This window comes from Apodemus sylvaticus, chromosome 2 (assembly GCF_947179515.1).
Source record: "Apodemus sylvaticus chromosome 2, mApoSyl1.1, whole genome shotgun sequence".
NCBI lineage: Eukaryota > Metazoa > Chordata > Mammalia > Rodentia > Muridae > Apodemus > Apodemus sylvaticus.
Genome location: NC_067473.1, coordinates 185,665,306 through 185,680,823, shown reverse-complemented (window position 1 = coordinate 185,680,823; position 15,518 = coordinate 185,665,306). Strand labels below are relative to the sequence as shown.

The 15,518-nt window shown below is 44.2% G+C and overlaps 1 protein-coding gene across 3 annotated transcripts in view; it reads right to left on the bottom strand.

The window, feature by feature from the left end:
* The window catches only part of Ccdc91 (coiled-coil domain containing 91), a 173,787-nt gene that overhangs the window by 94,852 nt on the left and 63,417 nt on the right, over positions 1 to 15,518 (bottom strand). For all 3 annotated transcript variants that reach the window (XM_052175315.1, XM_052175316.1, XM_052175317.1), the window contains 3 exons: positions 14,594 to 14,754; positions 12,798 to 13,001; positions 11,162 to 11,266 (listed from right to left, as the gene is read on the bottom strand). In XM_052175315.1, coding sequence (XP_052031275.1) covers positions 11,162 to 11,266; positions 12,798 to 13,001; positions 14,594 to 14,754 — 470 coding nt within the window. The remainder of the gene's footprint in view (positions 1 to 11,161; positions 11,267 to 12,797; positions 13,002 to 14,593; positions 14,755 to 15,518) is intronic.

Genomic DNA, 15,518 nt, shown 5'->3' with positions numbered 1-15,518 from the left:
ACAGCTCAGGGCTTCTAAGGTGCTCTGCTCATCAACTGCTGTTGTTCCACTCGTTAGATGCTTTCTTCAAATGACAGGAAATATTTCAGTGGCTCCATCTCACAACAGAGGCACAAAGTGCAGATGGCCCTTTGACTAGCCGTGCATGACTCTTAGAGTGTGTGTGTATGTATGTGTGTGTGTGTGTGTGTGTGTGTGAGTGTGTGTGTGTGTGTGTATGTGAGTATGTGTGTGTGTATGTGTGTGTGTACGTATTCCTGTATGAGCCACCCTCTGCTTCAGTTCCCAAATGTTTCCTTACTATTCCCAGGTGATATTCACTTTAATCAGAGATGACATGTAAGCACTTCATATTATTATTCTCTGTGCTAAGTTCTGAGAATATAAAATGAAAAAGGCATCCATTTCAAATCTGAGTGCTCTTACAGTTTAGAAGGGAAAGTTAGATTCTTAAATGTAACAAGGGTAACAGGAAGGAGACTCTGTAGGGTCTTGAAAGTTGACCCTGTTTTAAAGCCATCAGACTGTGAGCTTGCATCGTCACAATAGACATCAGGGAAGCAGGGGTGCTGACTCTTACTACTTCTATTTTGCCAAAACATGAGGAGAGAGACTAGAAGGCACGCTGAGAATAACAGAGTTTCAAGTCAGAGAAGAAATAATCAGAGAGAGAGCCACACTGCCTTCAGCCTGGGCACCTGGAGAGGTGTGCAGTAATTTTGCCAGAGTGACTGTCACCAACCAGGATGGCTTCTTCAGAAGAGCCTGGGATTCCAGTGAATTTGCTCTCTGATTGCCCCCCATGCCTCCAGTTTCAATGTTAATATACCATATGGCAATGGAGACTAACCATTGTTGTTATAAAATATACATTCAGTAGAAATGATTAACAGGAAACAAGGCCTGAAAAAATCATAAATCAAAAGACAAAGCCATTCTTGGTCTTTCGATCCTTTCTGAAAGTGATGGGATTCACTTTCTGCCTAACACTCTATCATCTCACCATCATCTCCACCTGCTTCCCATTCTTTACCTCACCACTCATGACATCCTGTTCCCCTGACTATTGAATACCCACAAAGCCATTCAAACAAATGACTTTTTAAAAAACAAGAGGAACACATCTTTGGTAGGCTCTAACAACTTCTGATTTGACCACCTAAGTGGTTCCCACCACTACCAGATCCCATATGGACATATCAAAACATCCTCACATAGCATGGCATAACTGTGGGTGCTGCTATTCATGGCCTCTACAATAAACTTCATTTGGCTCAAGTCCAGAAGCTCTGCTGCTGCGGCTTCTAACCAGCTGGGAGCTACTCTCAGCTGCCTTCACAGATCTCATGGCAACCTTCCATACATGTGAGCTTATGCATTCACGGCCGTACATGCAACTGTTGCCACTGTCTAAGGGAAGATATAGGGATCCCAGTCTGCTACCAAGTTTTAGCACAAAATCCACAGCAACCTTAGGTGCTAGCAGAATTTTAGCCTTTCAAACTGATAACAGGAAGTCTACAATCTAAGTGAGCTGACATTACTGGAAGTGAAGGAAACTGTCCTCAGAGCATGTGGGAACAAGTTGACAAAAGTGTCAGAACTCTAAGAAGCAAGCTTAGAGTACGCAGCTTTGAGCTAGAGAGTTCAGAGTGGAGACAGGATCTAGCCTAGTAGACTGATCCACAACTCTCATTAAAAACTCAGTGAGGGCCTGTGAGACAGCTCAACAGGTTCAGTGTCTGGACCATGTGTGTGAGGATCACATTCAGATCTCCAGAAGCCCATGTAAATGCAGGGTGAATTGGCAGAACACAGATGAAAAATTGGGGGGAGGGATCCCAACATAAGTGAACAGACATCATGACTAAGGCAACTCTTATAAAGAAGAACATTTAATTGGGGCTGGCTTCTAGGTTCAGAGGTTCAGTCCATCATCATCAAGGAAGAAGCATGGTAGCATCCAGGAAGATGTGGGGCTGGGGGCAGTGAGAGGTCCACCTCTTGTCCTTAAAGCAGCTAGAAGACTGGCTTCCAGGCAGCGAGGATGAAGGTCTCAAAGCCCTACAGTGACAAACCTGCTCAAAGTCACAGCTACTACAAGGATACACCTTGAAATAGTGCCAACCCTTGGGCCAAGCATATTCAAACCACCATGTTCCACTCCCTGGCACCCATAGGCTTGTCCTATGGGGGCCACACCTAAACATAGCATAATGCAAAATACATTTAGTCCAACTCAAGTTCAAAGTCCCTTCTGAGATTTACCCAATCACTTAACTGTAATCCCCAAAGCAAGACAGGAAAGCAGTTGGTAAACTCCAAACTCTTCATCTCCACATCTAATGTCAAAGCAGTCTTCAAATATCCAACTACTTTTTAAACTTTGTTGACTGCAACAAACTGCTTTTTATCCTAGGCTGATTCCACGCCCTGTTAGCACCTTTCCTCAGCAAATAGCCCACAGCCCTATAGAACAAATTAGGGTCTCCGAGGCAACTTCAACTTCACAGCTTCTTGTTCTAATGTTTGAGATCCACACACGATCTTCTGGGCTCCGCTTGGGTCACTTCTCCAGCTCTGCCCTCTATAGCAGTCTAAGCTCAGGTTGATCCACTCCAGTGCTGCTGCTGTTCTTGGTGATCATCCCATGGAACTGGCATCTCCAATACACTGGGGTCTGCCACTGCAAATGGGCCTTGCCAATAGTCTCTCATAGGCTCTCTTCATGGTGCTGAGCCTCAAATTCTTTGTAGGACCCTTTCAGTTCTGTGCCCTTCAACTGCAACTGGGGCTGCACCTTCACCAATGGCCTTCCATGGCCTCTCACAGTCCAAAGTCTCAGCTATTCTTCATGACCCCTTCATGCTTCAAAACTAGTACCACCTGGGTGACTCTTACACATTACCAAGTACAGCTGCAGCTCAAGGTACAGCCTCATCTATCTCTGGAACACAGCTTCTGTATGCTACCAAAAAACACTTCCCAGAAGATTTCACCCCAGTGATACTAGTATCTTCTTAATCACTGCTAATTTCTTAGCTCCAGCTAACCAGCATCAACTGACCCAGTATTCCCTTCTATTTTTGACTCTAATGCCAGAGCCACATGGTTGAAAGCTAAGTTCTGCTGCTTGCAGGAATTGAAACACTGCCCCCTTATTTTATTACATTACCACCAGCTTTCTGTTTTCCAACCCATTCACTGCCAAGCCTGGCTGTCCTGAAACTTGCTCTGTAGAATGACCTTCAACTCAAAGATCTGCATGGCTCTGTCTCCTAAATGCTCAGATTAAAGGCATGTACCACCCATGCCTGTATTTATTTGTATTTTTCCACCTAGATCTTGCTGTGTCCCAAGCTGCCACTGAACTCATAGATCTGCTTGTCTCTGTCTACTGGGATTAAAGGTATGCTACACCATGCCTGGGCCTAATATTTTTATGGCCACTCTTCCTCAAGGTCCAGATCAAAAGCCTGTGTCTTCTAGTCTCAAGATCCGGATCACAAATGTGTCCTCCATTTCTGGATTGTAGTTCATTCCAGATTAAAAGACCAAACTAGTCCATGTTCAACTGCAAACACAAACAATAAGATTAGCTGAGTGGGATCGTGTCTTGAGATCACCACTCCCTTAATCTCCCTATCTCCCTGAAAACAGGGTTCAGCTCCATTTCACTTCCTCATGCCCCTTTATTATTATTTTTAAAGATTTATTTATTCTATGTATATGAGTATACTATAACTGTCTTCACACACCAGAAGAGGGCATCGGATCCCATTACAGATGGTTGTGAGCCATCTGTAATTGCATGTGGTTGCTGGGAATTGAACTCAGGATCTCTGGTACAGCAGTCAGTGCTCTTACCACTAAGCCATCTCTCCAGCCCCAAGCCCCTTTATTATTGAACCATGCATTTTATATTTTTCCTTTCTCAGCTTGCTCATTAGAACACTTTTCATAAGACTAAACCAGAGAACAAAGTCTCTGTTAGGGTTTTTTGAGATTTCCTTTGTCAATGCAATATATATATTTATCTCACCCTCAGGCAGACTCTTTGGATAACGGCAAAAAGCCCCCACATTCTTCACCAAAAACCACAAAAACTGTCTCTACGCCACACACTGAAATTCTTCACTGAAACTTCTTGGGCCAGGTCTGAATAGTTCAAATCACTCTCAGCAACAAGTCTTCCATATTCCTAAAAGGATGGCCCATTAAGCCCCATTTAAAGCACTCCAATGTTTTCTAAATCCAAAATTCCCAAATTCAAATTCTTCTAAACAAAAGCAAGGTCAGGCATATCACAGCAATACCCAAGTCCTGGTAACAACTTCTGTCTTAGTTGGGGTTTTACTGCTGTGAGCAGACACCATGACCAAGGCAACTCTTATAAAGACAACATTTCATTGGGGCTGGCTGACAGGTTCAGAGGTCCAGTCTATTATCATCAGGATGAGAGCATGGCAGTGTCCAGGCAGAAATGGGGCTGGAGGAGCTGAGAGTTCTAACTCTTGTTCTGAAGACAGCTAGGAGAAGACTAGCTTCCAGGCAGCTAGGAGGAGAGTCTTAAAGCCCATCCCCACAGTGACACACTTCCTCCAACAAGGTCATGCCTACTCCAACAAGGCCACACCTCCAAATAGTGCCATTCTCTGGGCCAAGTATATACAAACCACCACACCATTTCTATCTATAAACCTAAGAATTTAATACAATTTTCATCAAAATTCAAATAAGGATTCGTAAAACACAAAACCTATACAGGCAAGAACAGAAAAAAGGGACACATGGTTGCACTAAACAACTAAATACACAGCATGGCATTCACTGAATCAACACAGGAGCCCTGCTATATGAACACAGTAACATCAGTGGAAATGAGAGTGTTAGGGTGTTGGACAGGTGAACGCAAAATGGAGCAAGCCAGGGAGGGGTGTTCTTTAACACTGTAAGAACAGCCAGTCAGACATCAGACAGAAAAGTAACTGGGCCTGTGCTACACAACCAATAGGAAATGCAGGTAAGTCAGAAGCAACCCATTACAGAACAACAGACATCTGCACCCACTACAGGACAGAACAATGGACATCTGCATCCACTGCAGGACAGAACAATGGATATCCGCACCCACCGCAGGACAGAGCAACAGACATCTGCATTCACTATGAGAAGGAACAGCATATAATAGTTCATGCACATAATAGTGCATGAATACATAAAAGTGCTGCATACCACCTTTTATGTGTACACTGCCTACTATGTGTACATGGTCTGCTATGTGCACACCACCTGTTATGTACACACTCCCTGCTATGTTAACACTGCCTGGAGAAGTGTAAATGACCCTAACATAGAATAGTCTTTGTAAACTGTATCAATTAAGGAGGAGATAATTCCAAAAAGAATGGAGGAGTGGCCCCTGGTTCTGGAAAGACTCAGTGCAAGAGTATAGGGGAATTCCAGAACAGGGAAGTGGGAAGGGGTGGATGGAAGAATAGGGGGACGGAAGAGGGCTTATGTGACTTGCAGGGAGTGGGGACCCAGAAAAGGGGAAATCATTTGCAATGTAAATAAAAAAAAAGAAAAAAAAGAAAAAAAAAGGAGATAATTAAAACAACAAAAAGAAGAATGCAGAAAGTGAAACCAATCAGCCACTATTAGATAAGCCAGTAAAAGATTTAAAATGAACAAATCTATACTTCTCCACGTATCTTTGGGTAGGCAAGCATGTGGAAAGCAGGCTCTTCCCTCAGGTGCTGGTTAGCCTGGATGACATTGTTGGAGCAATCAACAGTCTCTGACTGCAAGAATCATAAGGTGTGAGATCATGGGCATCTCTCAAGTAAATAGATTTCTACACTATTTGAAATTCTTATAGACTGTGCTGTTGAAAAGAAGTTTTAGAAAAGTATGAAAAAAAAGTATAAGGTAGAAAAAAGAAATCATGGGTTAGAGAAGGTGTCGGGTTCATACAAAAAGGACAAACACGAAAAACAATACAGGAAGCTGGATACTACAGAGGGGCTAGACCCGAGGTGGAGGGGTGGGTCTGCAGCCATGGGGTAAGGGTCCATGAACCTACAAGTAAGGGAGAATGGTCAGTGTATTCTGAGTAGGCCATGTCCTTGGTGAAGACTTGGAGTCAAGCTGAGCCCAGCTAAGTAGTCCTGAGGGCTGCTCTGACACACTGCTCGCTGCCCTGTGAAAGACACTCTCCAGCCAGCCAGGATGTGGTACAAGGTCAGACCTACTGACCTCTGATCCTCTGCTGCTTTCGGTTGTACTGGACCCACAGCTACCAGCAAATAGAATATTTCTTGAAAGACGTTATATAATAGGATACATTGGCGTGGAATAAAATAAACATTAGTAATACTTCTATTAAAAAAAAAAAAACCAAAATTGGTGCTAAAGAGATAGCTTAGCAATTGATCACACTGGCTGTTCTTCTATGGGACACAGAGTCAATTTCCAGAACCCATGTGGAAGCTCAGAAGTGTGTAATCCTAATCCCAGGGAATTCAATGTCCTCTTCTGGCCTATGCAGAAAAACGTCCCACAACATCCATAAAAATAAGTGATCAAAGGAAAATCACCCATATTATAAATTCACTTAGTTGCTTTATACTGTGAACTAAGTAGTGCTCTAATCATAATTTAAAATTGATGTCAACCAGGTGGAGCACACATGGAGAACTATAGTAGAGTCTGAAATTAAAAGTCACCTTCTGTGCTTCATTCCTTAGAACGTTGTGCAATCTAACGGAACACCAAAGAAGGACGGCTTAGACATGGAGCATTGATACTTCGCATCTGTGGAAGCACAGGAGCAAAGGCCAGCATGGCTAGGCTCTGCTGAGGGCTTTCCAGAGTCATTATGAGGGCTCCACTCCCAGGACTTCATTTACAGCTATCTCCCGTAGACTTCACCTCCATGCGTCTTAGGCCTGGGTCCTAGACATGGCCAACTGGTGCCAGCAGCACACGTTCATTCTGGACTTCACTCACTCAGAGTTTCCTCCGCTCATCACAGGAACAGAAGTAGTCAAACAAAGAATACTAATGTCTACTAAGTCTTCAAGAAAGAAACAGATAGGGTAGGAAAGAGAAGACCAACTTGAGCCACAGGTTGGAAAAATTCAGTATGACTTAAATAATGAGGCTCTGGAGGGAGATCTGCAATACCCATAGTACCCTATTTTTCTCAGACAGATACGATGAGGCACAAAGCCTTCTCAGCACTGAAGTGTAAGGGGGCAGAGCACCTCACACCCAATATGGACACAGTAATACACCTTCAACTATCCCAATGACACAGGGTACACAACTGAGAAAAGTCTGCATCTTAAAATCCTTCAAATGAGCACAATTGCCCTGGGAGACACCTACCTCTCTCCCAAAGTCTTCTCAGATACCTAGCTTGTATGGGACTTCTTACTATGCTATTATGACAATAAACAAACCTATCTTTTCTTCTGTGTTTTATGTGAAACTGTAATTGCGGGGCAAGGTCTCTGTGGTGTAGCCACTAGATAGGGTGTATAGATTTTATGAGACTTTGCCCCAGACTCTCCCCTCGTTCACTGCTGAGGTCTGTGGCTTGGTCCTAGAATGGCTGAGGTCAGAGTCCAACCTCAGATAAGTAGAGAAGCAGAGAAAAGCCATCCTTGGAGTCTGTAAACTGGTGTGGGTTTTTTGTTTTTGTTTTTGTTTTTGTTTTTAAAAAAAAGGTTCCTTTAGCACTGGGTAAGAGCAAGGCTTAGCCACATTACAAGTCTGTGTTTTCCTCTTGTGGCAACGTCGCTAAACACATCAACAACAACAACAAAACAACCTATCACAAATACTTTGCAAAGAGATTTACCAAGAAAACACGGCCGCTGTGGATGAAAACTGTATTGTACTGAATCATACATTATGAGGACAGCTTGAAAGCTCTTTCACCATACAAAGTAAGTACAGCCCTGCTGTTTTTAGATGTGTCTGTGTATAGGCCTTACAGCCCAGCACCAGCCGTCAGAGGTCCTGGGTTATTGGGCCAGAAAATTTTTGCAGCCAGCACTGAGATTTAAATGACCAAAAACTATGCCTACATGAATATTCAGGAGAAATATATGTTTGCCAGAGACTGCATATAGAATCAGGAGAAAATGTAGAGAACTAACTGTAAGGCAGACTCAAACTAGAGCATTAACTTTATCTTACAGAAACCTTGCTCTTTAACATGCTTGATGCATTTAAGCTGTGGAACTGACTTTAATGTGGGGTGCCAGCTATTGGGCTGCACCTCTGCCAACTGCCCCCCACACCCAGGCTCTCTGGAAATTCTGGCCTGCAGTGGTAAAAGCCTTAACTTCCCCCCAGAACCTTCAGAGCCAGCACCACCTGGGAGACAGCTTTAGCTCAGTATGAATCACAGCCTCTGTGCACTGATCCTGAGGAATCAATTCCCAGATTTGACCTCAACAATGTTGGTCTCTTCTTAATCGCAGCTGATTATGTGGCCTTAGCAGATTAATACGAATGTCCCAGCAAGGCAAAAGTTTCACTTTAGTGATTCTTTTGTTTTTAGACAGTTTCTCTCTGTAGCCTTAGCTGTCCTGGAACTCACTCTGTAGACCAGGGTGGTCTTAAGATCTGCCTGCCTCCCCCATGCTGGGATTGAAGGTGTACTCGACCACTGCCCAGCACTTAGGTGGCTCTTAATTCAAAGCTCTGGATGCTCCAATAGAATTTGTAAGGGACTCTACCTTCACTCTGACTACCTGCACTGCTTTCAGCATTATCTTCTACATTCTTGTTCAGTTCATCAGGCTCAGAACACTCAGTGGCCTCTCCAGAGCAAACTTCTTTCAGAACTCTTCCCCAAACACAGGTCTGTCTCAGCAACAGTCCCTTGGCCCACTCTCGGGTACCAACTTCAGTCTTAGTAGGGGTTTCTATTGCTGACCATGACCTAAAGCAACTTGGGGAGAAAAGAGTTTCTTTTGATTATCCATTTACATCATAGTCTGTCACTGAAGGAAATCAATGCAGAAGCCCTCAAGGCAGGAGCTGAATCCACGGAAAGGTGCTGCTGCCTAGCCTGTTCCTCCTGGCTGCTACATTTCTCTATCAGCCTACATTCTATCACCCAGACCTAGCAGCCCATGTGGGTGATAACACCCACAATGGACTGGACTTAACCACATCAATCGTCAATCAAGACAATATACCATAGGCTTGCCCGTAGTACCGTTGGGTGGGAGTACCAACTCAAGTGAGGTTTCCTCTTCTAAAATGACTGGAGTTGCTGTTGAACTGACATAAAAGCCAGCCAAGCACAGCCTTGCTATGAAAGCGGGCACAGCGGGCTGACCTCAGGCCAGGCTTCCAGTGCACTTCCCACAGCACTCTCCAGACAGAGCATGTGCTATGTTTTCAGAACTGGTCAATTCTGGACATGAGTCACCAAATAAAAGGCCCGGGGCTATCAAACCACCAATTTAATACACTCTTAACTAAAGACCTCAAGACAGTGTGACCATAGCAGAGTCAGGCCAACAAATCAAGGGTCCAATGCTTGGATATTTAAACCATGGCAATACTGAGACTGACCCCACTCTTAAAGGAGCTTCATGAGGTCAGGAAGAGAGCACAGGTAGTGACCTAAGGCTATACAAAAATCCATTTGTATACATAAACTTACATCTTTGAAAGACTTCATTTTCCTGTAACTGGGTGTGTTCTTTAAAACATTTTTAATTTTCAAGCAGAAAATATTCAAGCTCCTGTACATAGGAAGCTGAATGGGGAAGAACTGGAATGTCTAATGATGAGGGAGACTGAGCACCGCCAACCCCATGCTCACAGGAGAACTGGTCACTATCAGGGAACGGTCACAGCAAACAAGCTGGGTTTTTCAAGGCTTAGGCCAGGAGGCCCTGATCTGGCCATGGCTACCCAAGCCAACAGCTACTGGAAGTGAGCCCTTAGCAACTGGTTTGTCTATCAAGATGTCTCTGAACCAAACACTGTGGCATGCTTGCTAAAACGCTAACAAGCTCCCTGCACCCCTGCTGTAGGAGGCACAGAAGGAAGACCCTGGGAGCCACACTGGAAAGGGAAGACAGACTCCATTGCAGTCACTGCCCCCCTCTGCTCAGTCTGTGTACCCTGGACAGGGCGGGGAAGGCAAGGCATCCCCACTGTTTCCTGACTCTCACAACTCTCTGTGTGCCACAGGATTTTCATGCTTCCTCACCTAACCTGTTAATGAGAACAGACCATAAATTAAAACTCTCTGCAATACTTCCTTTTTTAAATAGTTAACTAGAGCTTTATATTCCATGGATTGACCCTGCCCTCCCTCCCTCCCTCCCTCTCTCCCTCTCTCTGTCACTGAAATGTTCTCTGCTAACATGCATCCCATCCTGACCTAGGACAGCAGGTTAAAAGCGAAGTGTTCTGAAATCAACTAAAAATATTTTTAATTTTCCTTGTGGTAAATAGTAAGAATTTTGGTTTCTTTCTCTGTGTTGTCTGTACTTTCCAGAGCTAGCATGTTATTTTAGAATTACACACATGGGGGGATTTCCTTGGACAAGCACTTCTCATTCAGTCCACACATCTGCCATAGACACATCCTGGAGAGTTTACACAGTTCACTTCATGTGTGGACACTGCAGACATCCAGCCTCCTCTCCACCAACCCTCATTGTGTTAATAAAAGAAGAAACTGGCTCCTTTGTCCTCAACTCGGGATGTATTCAGAAATGCACGTTAGATGCATTAGTGTAAAAAGGCAGGGACCGTTTTATCAAACTCTGCAGGAAAAGTTGAGTGCTAAGCTCAAGGCCACCTGGAACAGACTCAGAAATGAGCAGCAGGTACAGAGATGACAATGACCCAGCTTAGCATTCCTCTTCATACCATGACTTCCTAAGAGTAGAGTATTGTCCTCAAAAACAGACTGTTTCTACAGCTGCACTTTGCAAGCACCTTCCACAAGCTGGTGCTCATTAGCACTGGAGTCAGGGGCCTCACGCCAGCGTCATAAAGCATCATGACAATTGAATATGCCGCTTTCCAGCTCATCCTAGACTAGAGGCAGGGACAACACTCTTCAAATCTGCCACACTCACGCGGGACATCACTGAGCATGTCTGGGGCTGCTCACCTGAAGCTCGTGGTATCTGGCTTGAAAGGACACAGCATCCTGTTCCTTCTCCTTCAGGAAGCCTTTCTCCAGGACACTGTGTTTCTCCATCAGCGACTCCACATCCTACAAGAAATCCAAACACAAGCTCTGCAGTGTTCCACAGCACAAAGTACTTTTTCAATAAACAGAAAAGATTTATCAGGTAAGGAAGTGGGGGTGGGGGTGGGGAATGGCTTAAAATCTAAGCTACCTAATTTCCAATGTTGAAGTGCGGAGTGCGGACTCTCCACATACCCTGATAAAGGCCAAGTATGCCACAAGCACAAGTGTATAACTCCAGCACAAAGACACAGAGAAGGGGCTATCCACGGAGCCCAAGGTCAGAGTGCAGAGTGAGAGATGAAAGCATTCCGACGCTCTACAAGACAGCACATGGGCACGTCCTGCTGCACACATGGGCACGTCCTGCTGCACACATGGGCACGTCCTCCTACATGCACACACCTATGTATATAGAGGTATACCCCACAAACACAAGACAAAAAACAGGAGCGTCTCAACCAACGCAAGGAACAAGACCTGATCTAAGTCCTTTCAATGAACTGGCTAAGACAGACACACATATGGGTGGACAAATGGACAGACAACAGACACACAAATGGATGTAGAGAGAAGATAACACTGATGGATATAGATAGATGATAACTGACAGATGATAAATGACAGAAGATAAGTAGATGGATGGACAGACTGTCAGATGGAAAGTCAGAAGAGCTGAGAGCACATGCCAGACCCTTCCCTGAAAAGGTGTACTGGAACACGCACACAGGCACCTAGCTTCCCACATGCCAAACCTGAAATCACATATGCAGTACAATACTGCTTCCTTTGAAAATAAAACAGAAATTAAAGCCTTATGGGAGAGGAAACAGTGAATATCCCCATCTACACCTGGGACTCCCTTAATAGGACACACAGACTTTGGATCATATGGGTCCCCGCTGACACCAAAGGCCCAGGTGTCTAAAAGCAGCACAGTATTTTCATATGACCTACGTATCCCACCATATCCACTAAATTATCTCCAGTTGTTAAAATATGTACAACAGGAATGTAAGTTAAATCGTTTGGTCTGTGGAAATGGGGGCTTTGTAAACATACCTACAGCACATATAACATGTATATCTGAGTACTTCCATGTATGGTTGGTTGGATTAGATGCTGAATGTATGGGTGTCCTAACCACTGACTACAGACTTTTGTTTGAGGTTTAGTTACTTTATGTATGTATGTATGTATGTATGTATGTATGTATGTATGTATGTGTGTATATGTGTGTGCCTTAATGTATAAATTGCACTAAATGCAAACAGCAACACTTGGAGGCCAGAGGGGCCATGGAACTAGTTATAGACAGTTGTGAGCTGCCATGTGGGTGCTGGACACCAGGCCTGGGTCTGCTGGCAAGAAGAGCCAGTGCTCCTACCCTGAGCCATCTCTCCAGCCACGACTGGAGGCTTCTAACAAAATGCCTCCACCGCCTATGTGGTATGACTGACCAGAACCTACGCTCCTGGGGACTTTCTGTCCATTTTGGATTATATCAAATTGGTAGCATATACAATTCTACGTTCTCAGGCAAATGCACACACACCTTTTTGATTCTCTGCTTTTCTTCTTCAGAAGCTTTGAGTTTAGTCTCCAGACTTGATATTTTTTGCCGGAGCTGGGAGTTGGACACGTGGACTCCAGGACCCTCAGGCTCGTCCTCCAGGGCAAGTGCTCCATGGCTCGGCTCATCCGTTAAACCAAGTGGGAAGAGAGGGATGTTCAGATGTGTGTGCGCGGACTGCTGAATCTAAGCCATGGTAACAAGCACAGGCCAGACAGAGACAAATCAGAGAAAGCATCAAGGAAACATCCAAAGAGCTCCAGAAGCCACATTGGGAATGAAGTTGTAGTAAAGCAATGAAATTGTTCTACTCTAAGTCAATCAACAAAAAACTTCAGACTCTGACCACAGGTTGGTTTTGAAGCCTAAAGAAAATGCCTCTTATGTCTGTAGTACTCACTACTGTGTGACAGTTACACACTAAACAATCTTTGTGGAAAATATGCCCCATCAATGCATAAACACATCTGAGATGCACCCACTCTGAAGTGAATACTCAGACTGAGAATGCATTTACAATTAAACTGCACCTCAGAATCTTATATTTATCAATGATGCAACTTATCAACTTCTAGAAAAATTAACAGATCACATAACATCGCACCTGGCAAGGTATCTGGGTGACATCATGCAAAGGTCTTTGAAAATATCTGAATGAATACACTATGATGATGCTGTCTGGGGCTTTTGCTCTAAAACTGAAATAGATATTCCTATACCTAAAAACATGTTAATACTCCCCGAAAAGAAAAATTATTCTTTTTGTTTGTTTGTTTGTTTGTTTTTCGAGACAGGGTTTTTCCGTATAGCCCTGGCTGTCCTGGAACTCACTTTGTAGACCTGGCTGGCCTCGAACTCAGAAATCCACCTGCCTCTGCCTCCCAAGTGCTGGGATTAAAGGCGTGCGCCACCACTGCCCGGCAGAAAAACTATTCTTAATAATTATCTCCCTGTTTAAAGTTTAACTTTGAATTTACATTTAAAATGAATATATATATATATATTTAGTTACTATTCTAAGTCCAAGATTTCATGAGCAAAGCTAAGTCCATTTTAACAACCACACAGCTGTTTACCACAGGAAAGCACGGGAATGACAGAAATGACACCAACTGTGCCTCAGTTTCCCCAGCAGAACCCAGCTCTGTCTCTGCCAGCAATGTGCTTGTAGGAAGATTACCCTCTGTGCCTTGGCTCCTTGCCTTTGAATGGGGGGAGCAATAACACGTTTGTTTTGTCACTTTTGTCTATGTGCAGATATGTGCACATGTGTGTGTATGTGTGGCAGCAGAGACTAGAGGGACCAGATCCCCTTGTGCTGCTCGATGTGGGTGCTGAACTGAACTCGAGTCTTATGCAGGAGCCCTATGTGCTCTGGACTGCCGGGCCATCTCGAAAGCCTGGGTGGTCAGAAGACAGCTTGCAGGATGGGTTGACAGCCACACTGACACAGGAAGCTCTGGTCTCTGTATCAGTCCTTAGGCTCATCATGGGCTTATGGAATGAGTCTTGCCACCTAGCTTTTGTTTTTTCAATCTAGTGTCCTCTGGGCACCCTAAATGGACCCTAGGGCCTGAGTAATTAGTTGATTCTAATGAATGAGACACTCACAGCAAACTTTTGTAACTAAAGTACTTAAATCTTTTGCAATCATTTCACAGAAGTATTATTACAGAAATATGTCCTTTGGGATTATTTTAGAAGGTCATATGAGCGTGAGTCAAGTCAGCATGCAGTCTCTGTGCTCGAGCCCCCTTCTGAAACACGCCTGTGCTCACCTGAGCCTTGGAGATGGTCTGACTCATGAGGCTGCTGTCTGCACGGGTATCATCTGGTGAGGAAATGACGGCATCTGGAGGGAGGTGGCCAGTGGATGGCGATGAGCGGTCATGGTCCAGGATGAGCTCCGGAGAAGCTGGTGAGAGACGCACTCCGGATACTAAAGACAGAGCACAGGGGTCAGGTCAGAAGACAAGACAGAGACAGGTTAGGGGGATAGGAGAGGGCAACACTTAGAGCAGTGAGGTTGGAAATCGAGATTTTTATGACGAATGTCTGAAATCCAAAGGAGTACTTCTGAACTACATGTACATGAGGCGTACATGTGAGTTGAAGACAAATACATTTTAACATCTTAATGCACAAACTGGCCAAGCCTAGTAGAGATTTTCATTTCTATCAGAAGAAATATTCAACTTAAGACACATCTACTCACTAACTCAGGAAAGTTGACTTTTCCTGGAGTGGCCAGGAGTGCTGTGCAGGCAGGAGGTACGGGGAGACACTGCCACACACCAGTGACCCCAGCTCCAATCTAGCACAGAGTTTAACAGCTAAACATTCATCATAGCAAAATGAAGGAGAAGGGAGGACCGCTGTAGAAACCTGGAATGTCCTCTTTTATAACTTTGCTAAAGTCTTCATGTTAAAGTCAAACTTCACTTACTGGATTATTTCCACAAAAGCAATGCTGATAGACAACTTTGCTACTACTTCCATATTGAACCTTGTTATACTGTGATTAAGGTTCACATTAGGGGGTGTGGAAGCAGCTGGCTGGCCAGGACAAGAGAGACAAAAATGCAAATGAGGAAAAACATATTTATATTAGTTTATTTTTAAATGCTTCCAAAAGTTCAAGTGAACCTAATATGTTTGAAATGTAAGGAGTCATCTTCAATAGTCAACTCATTCACACACACA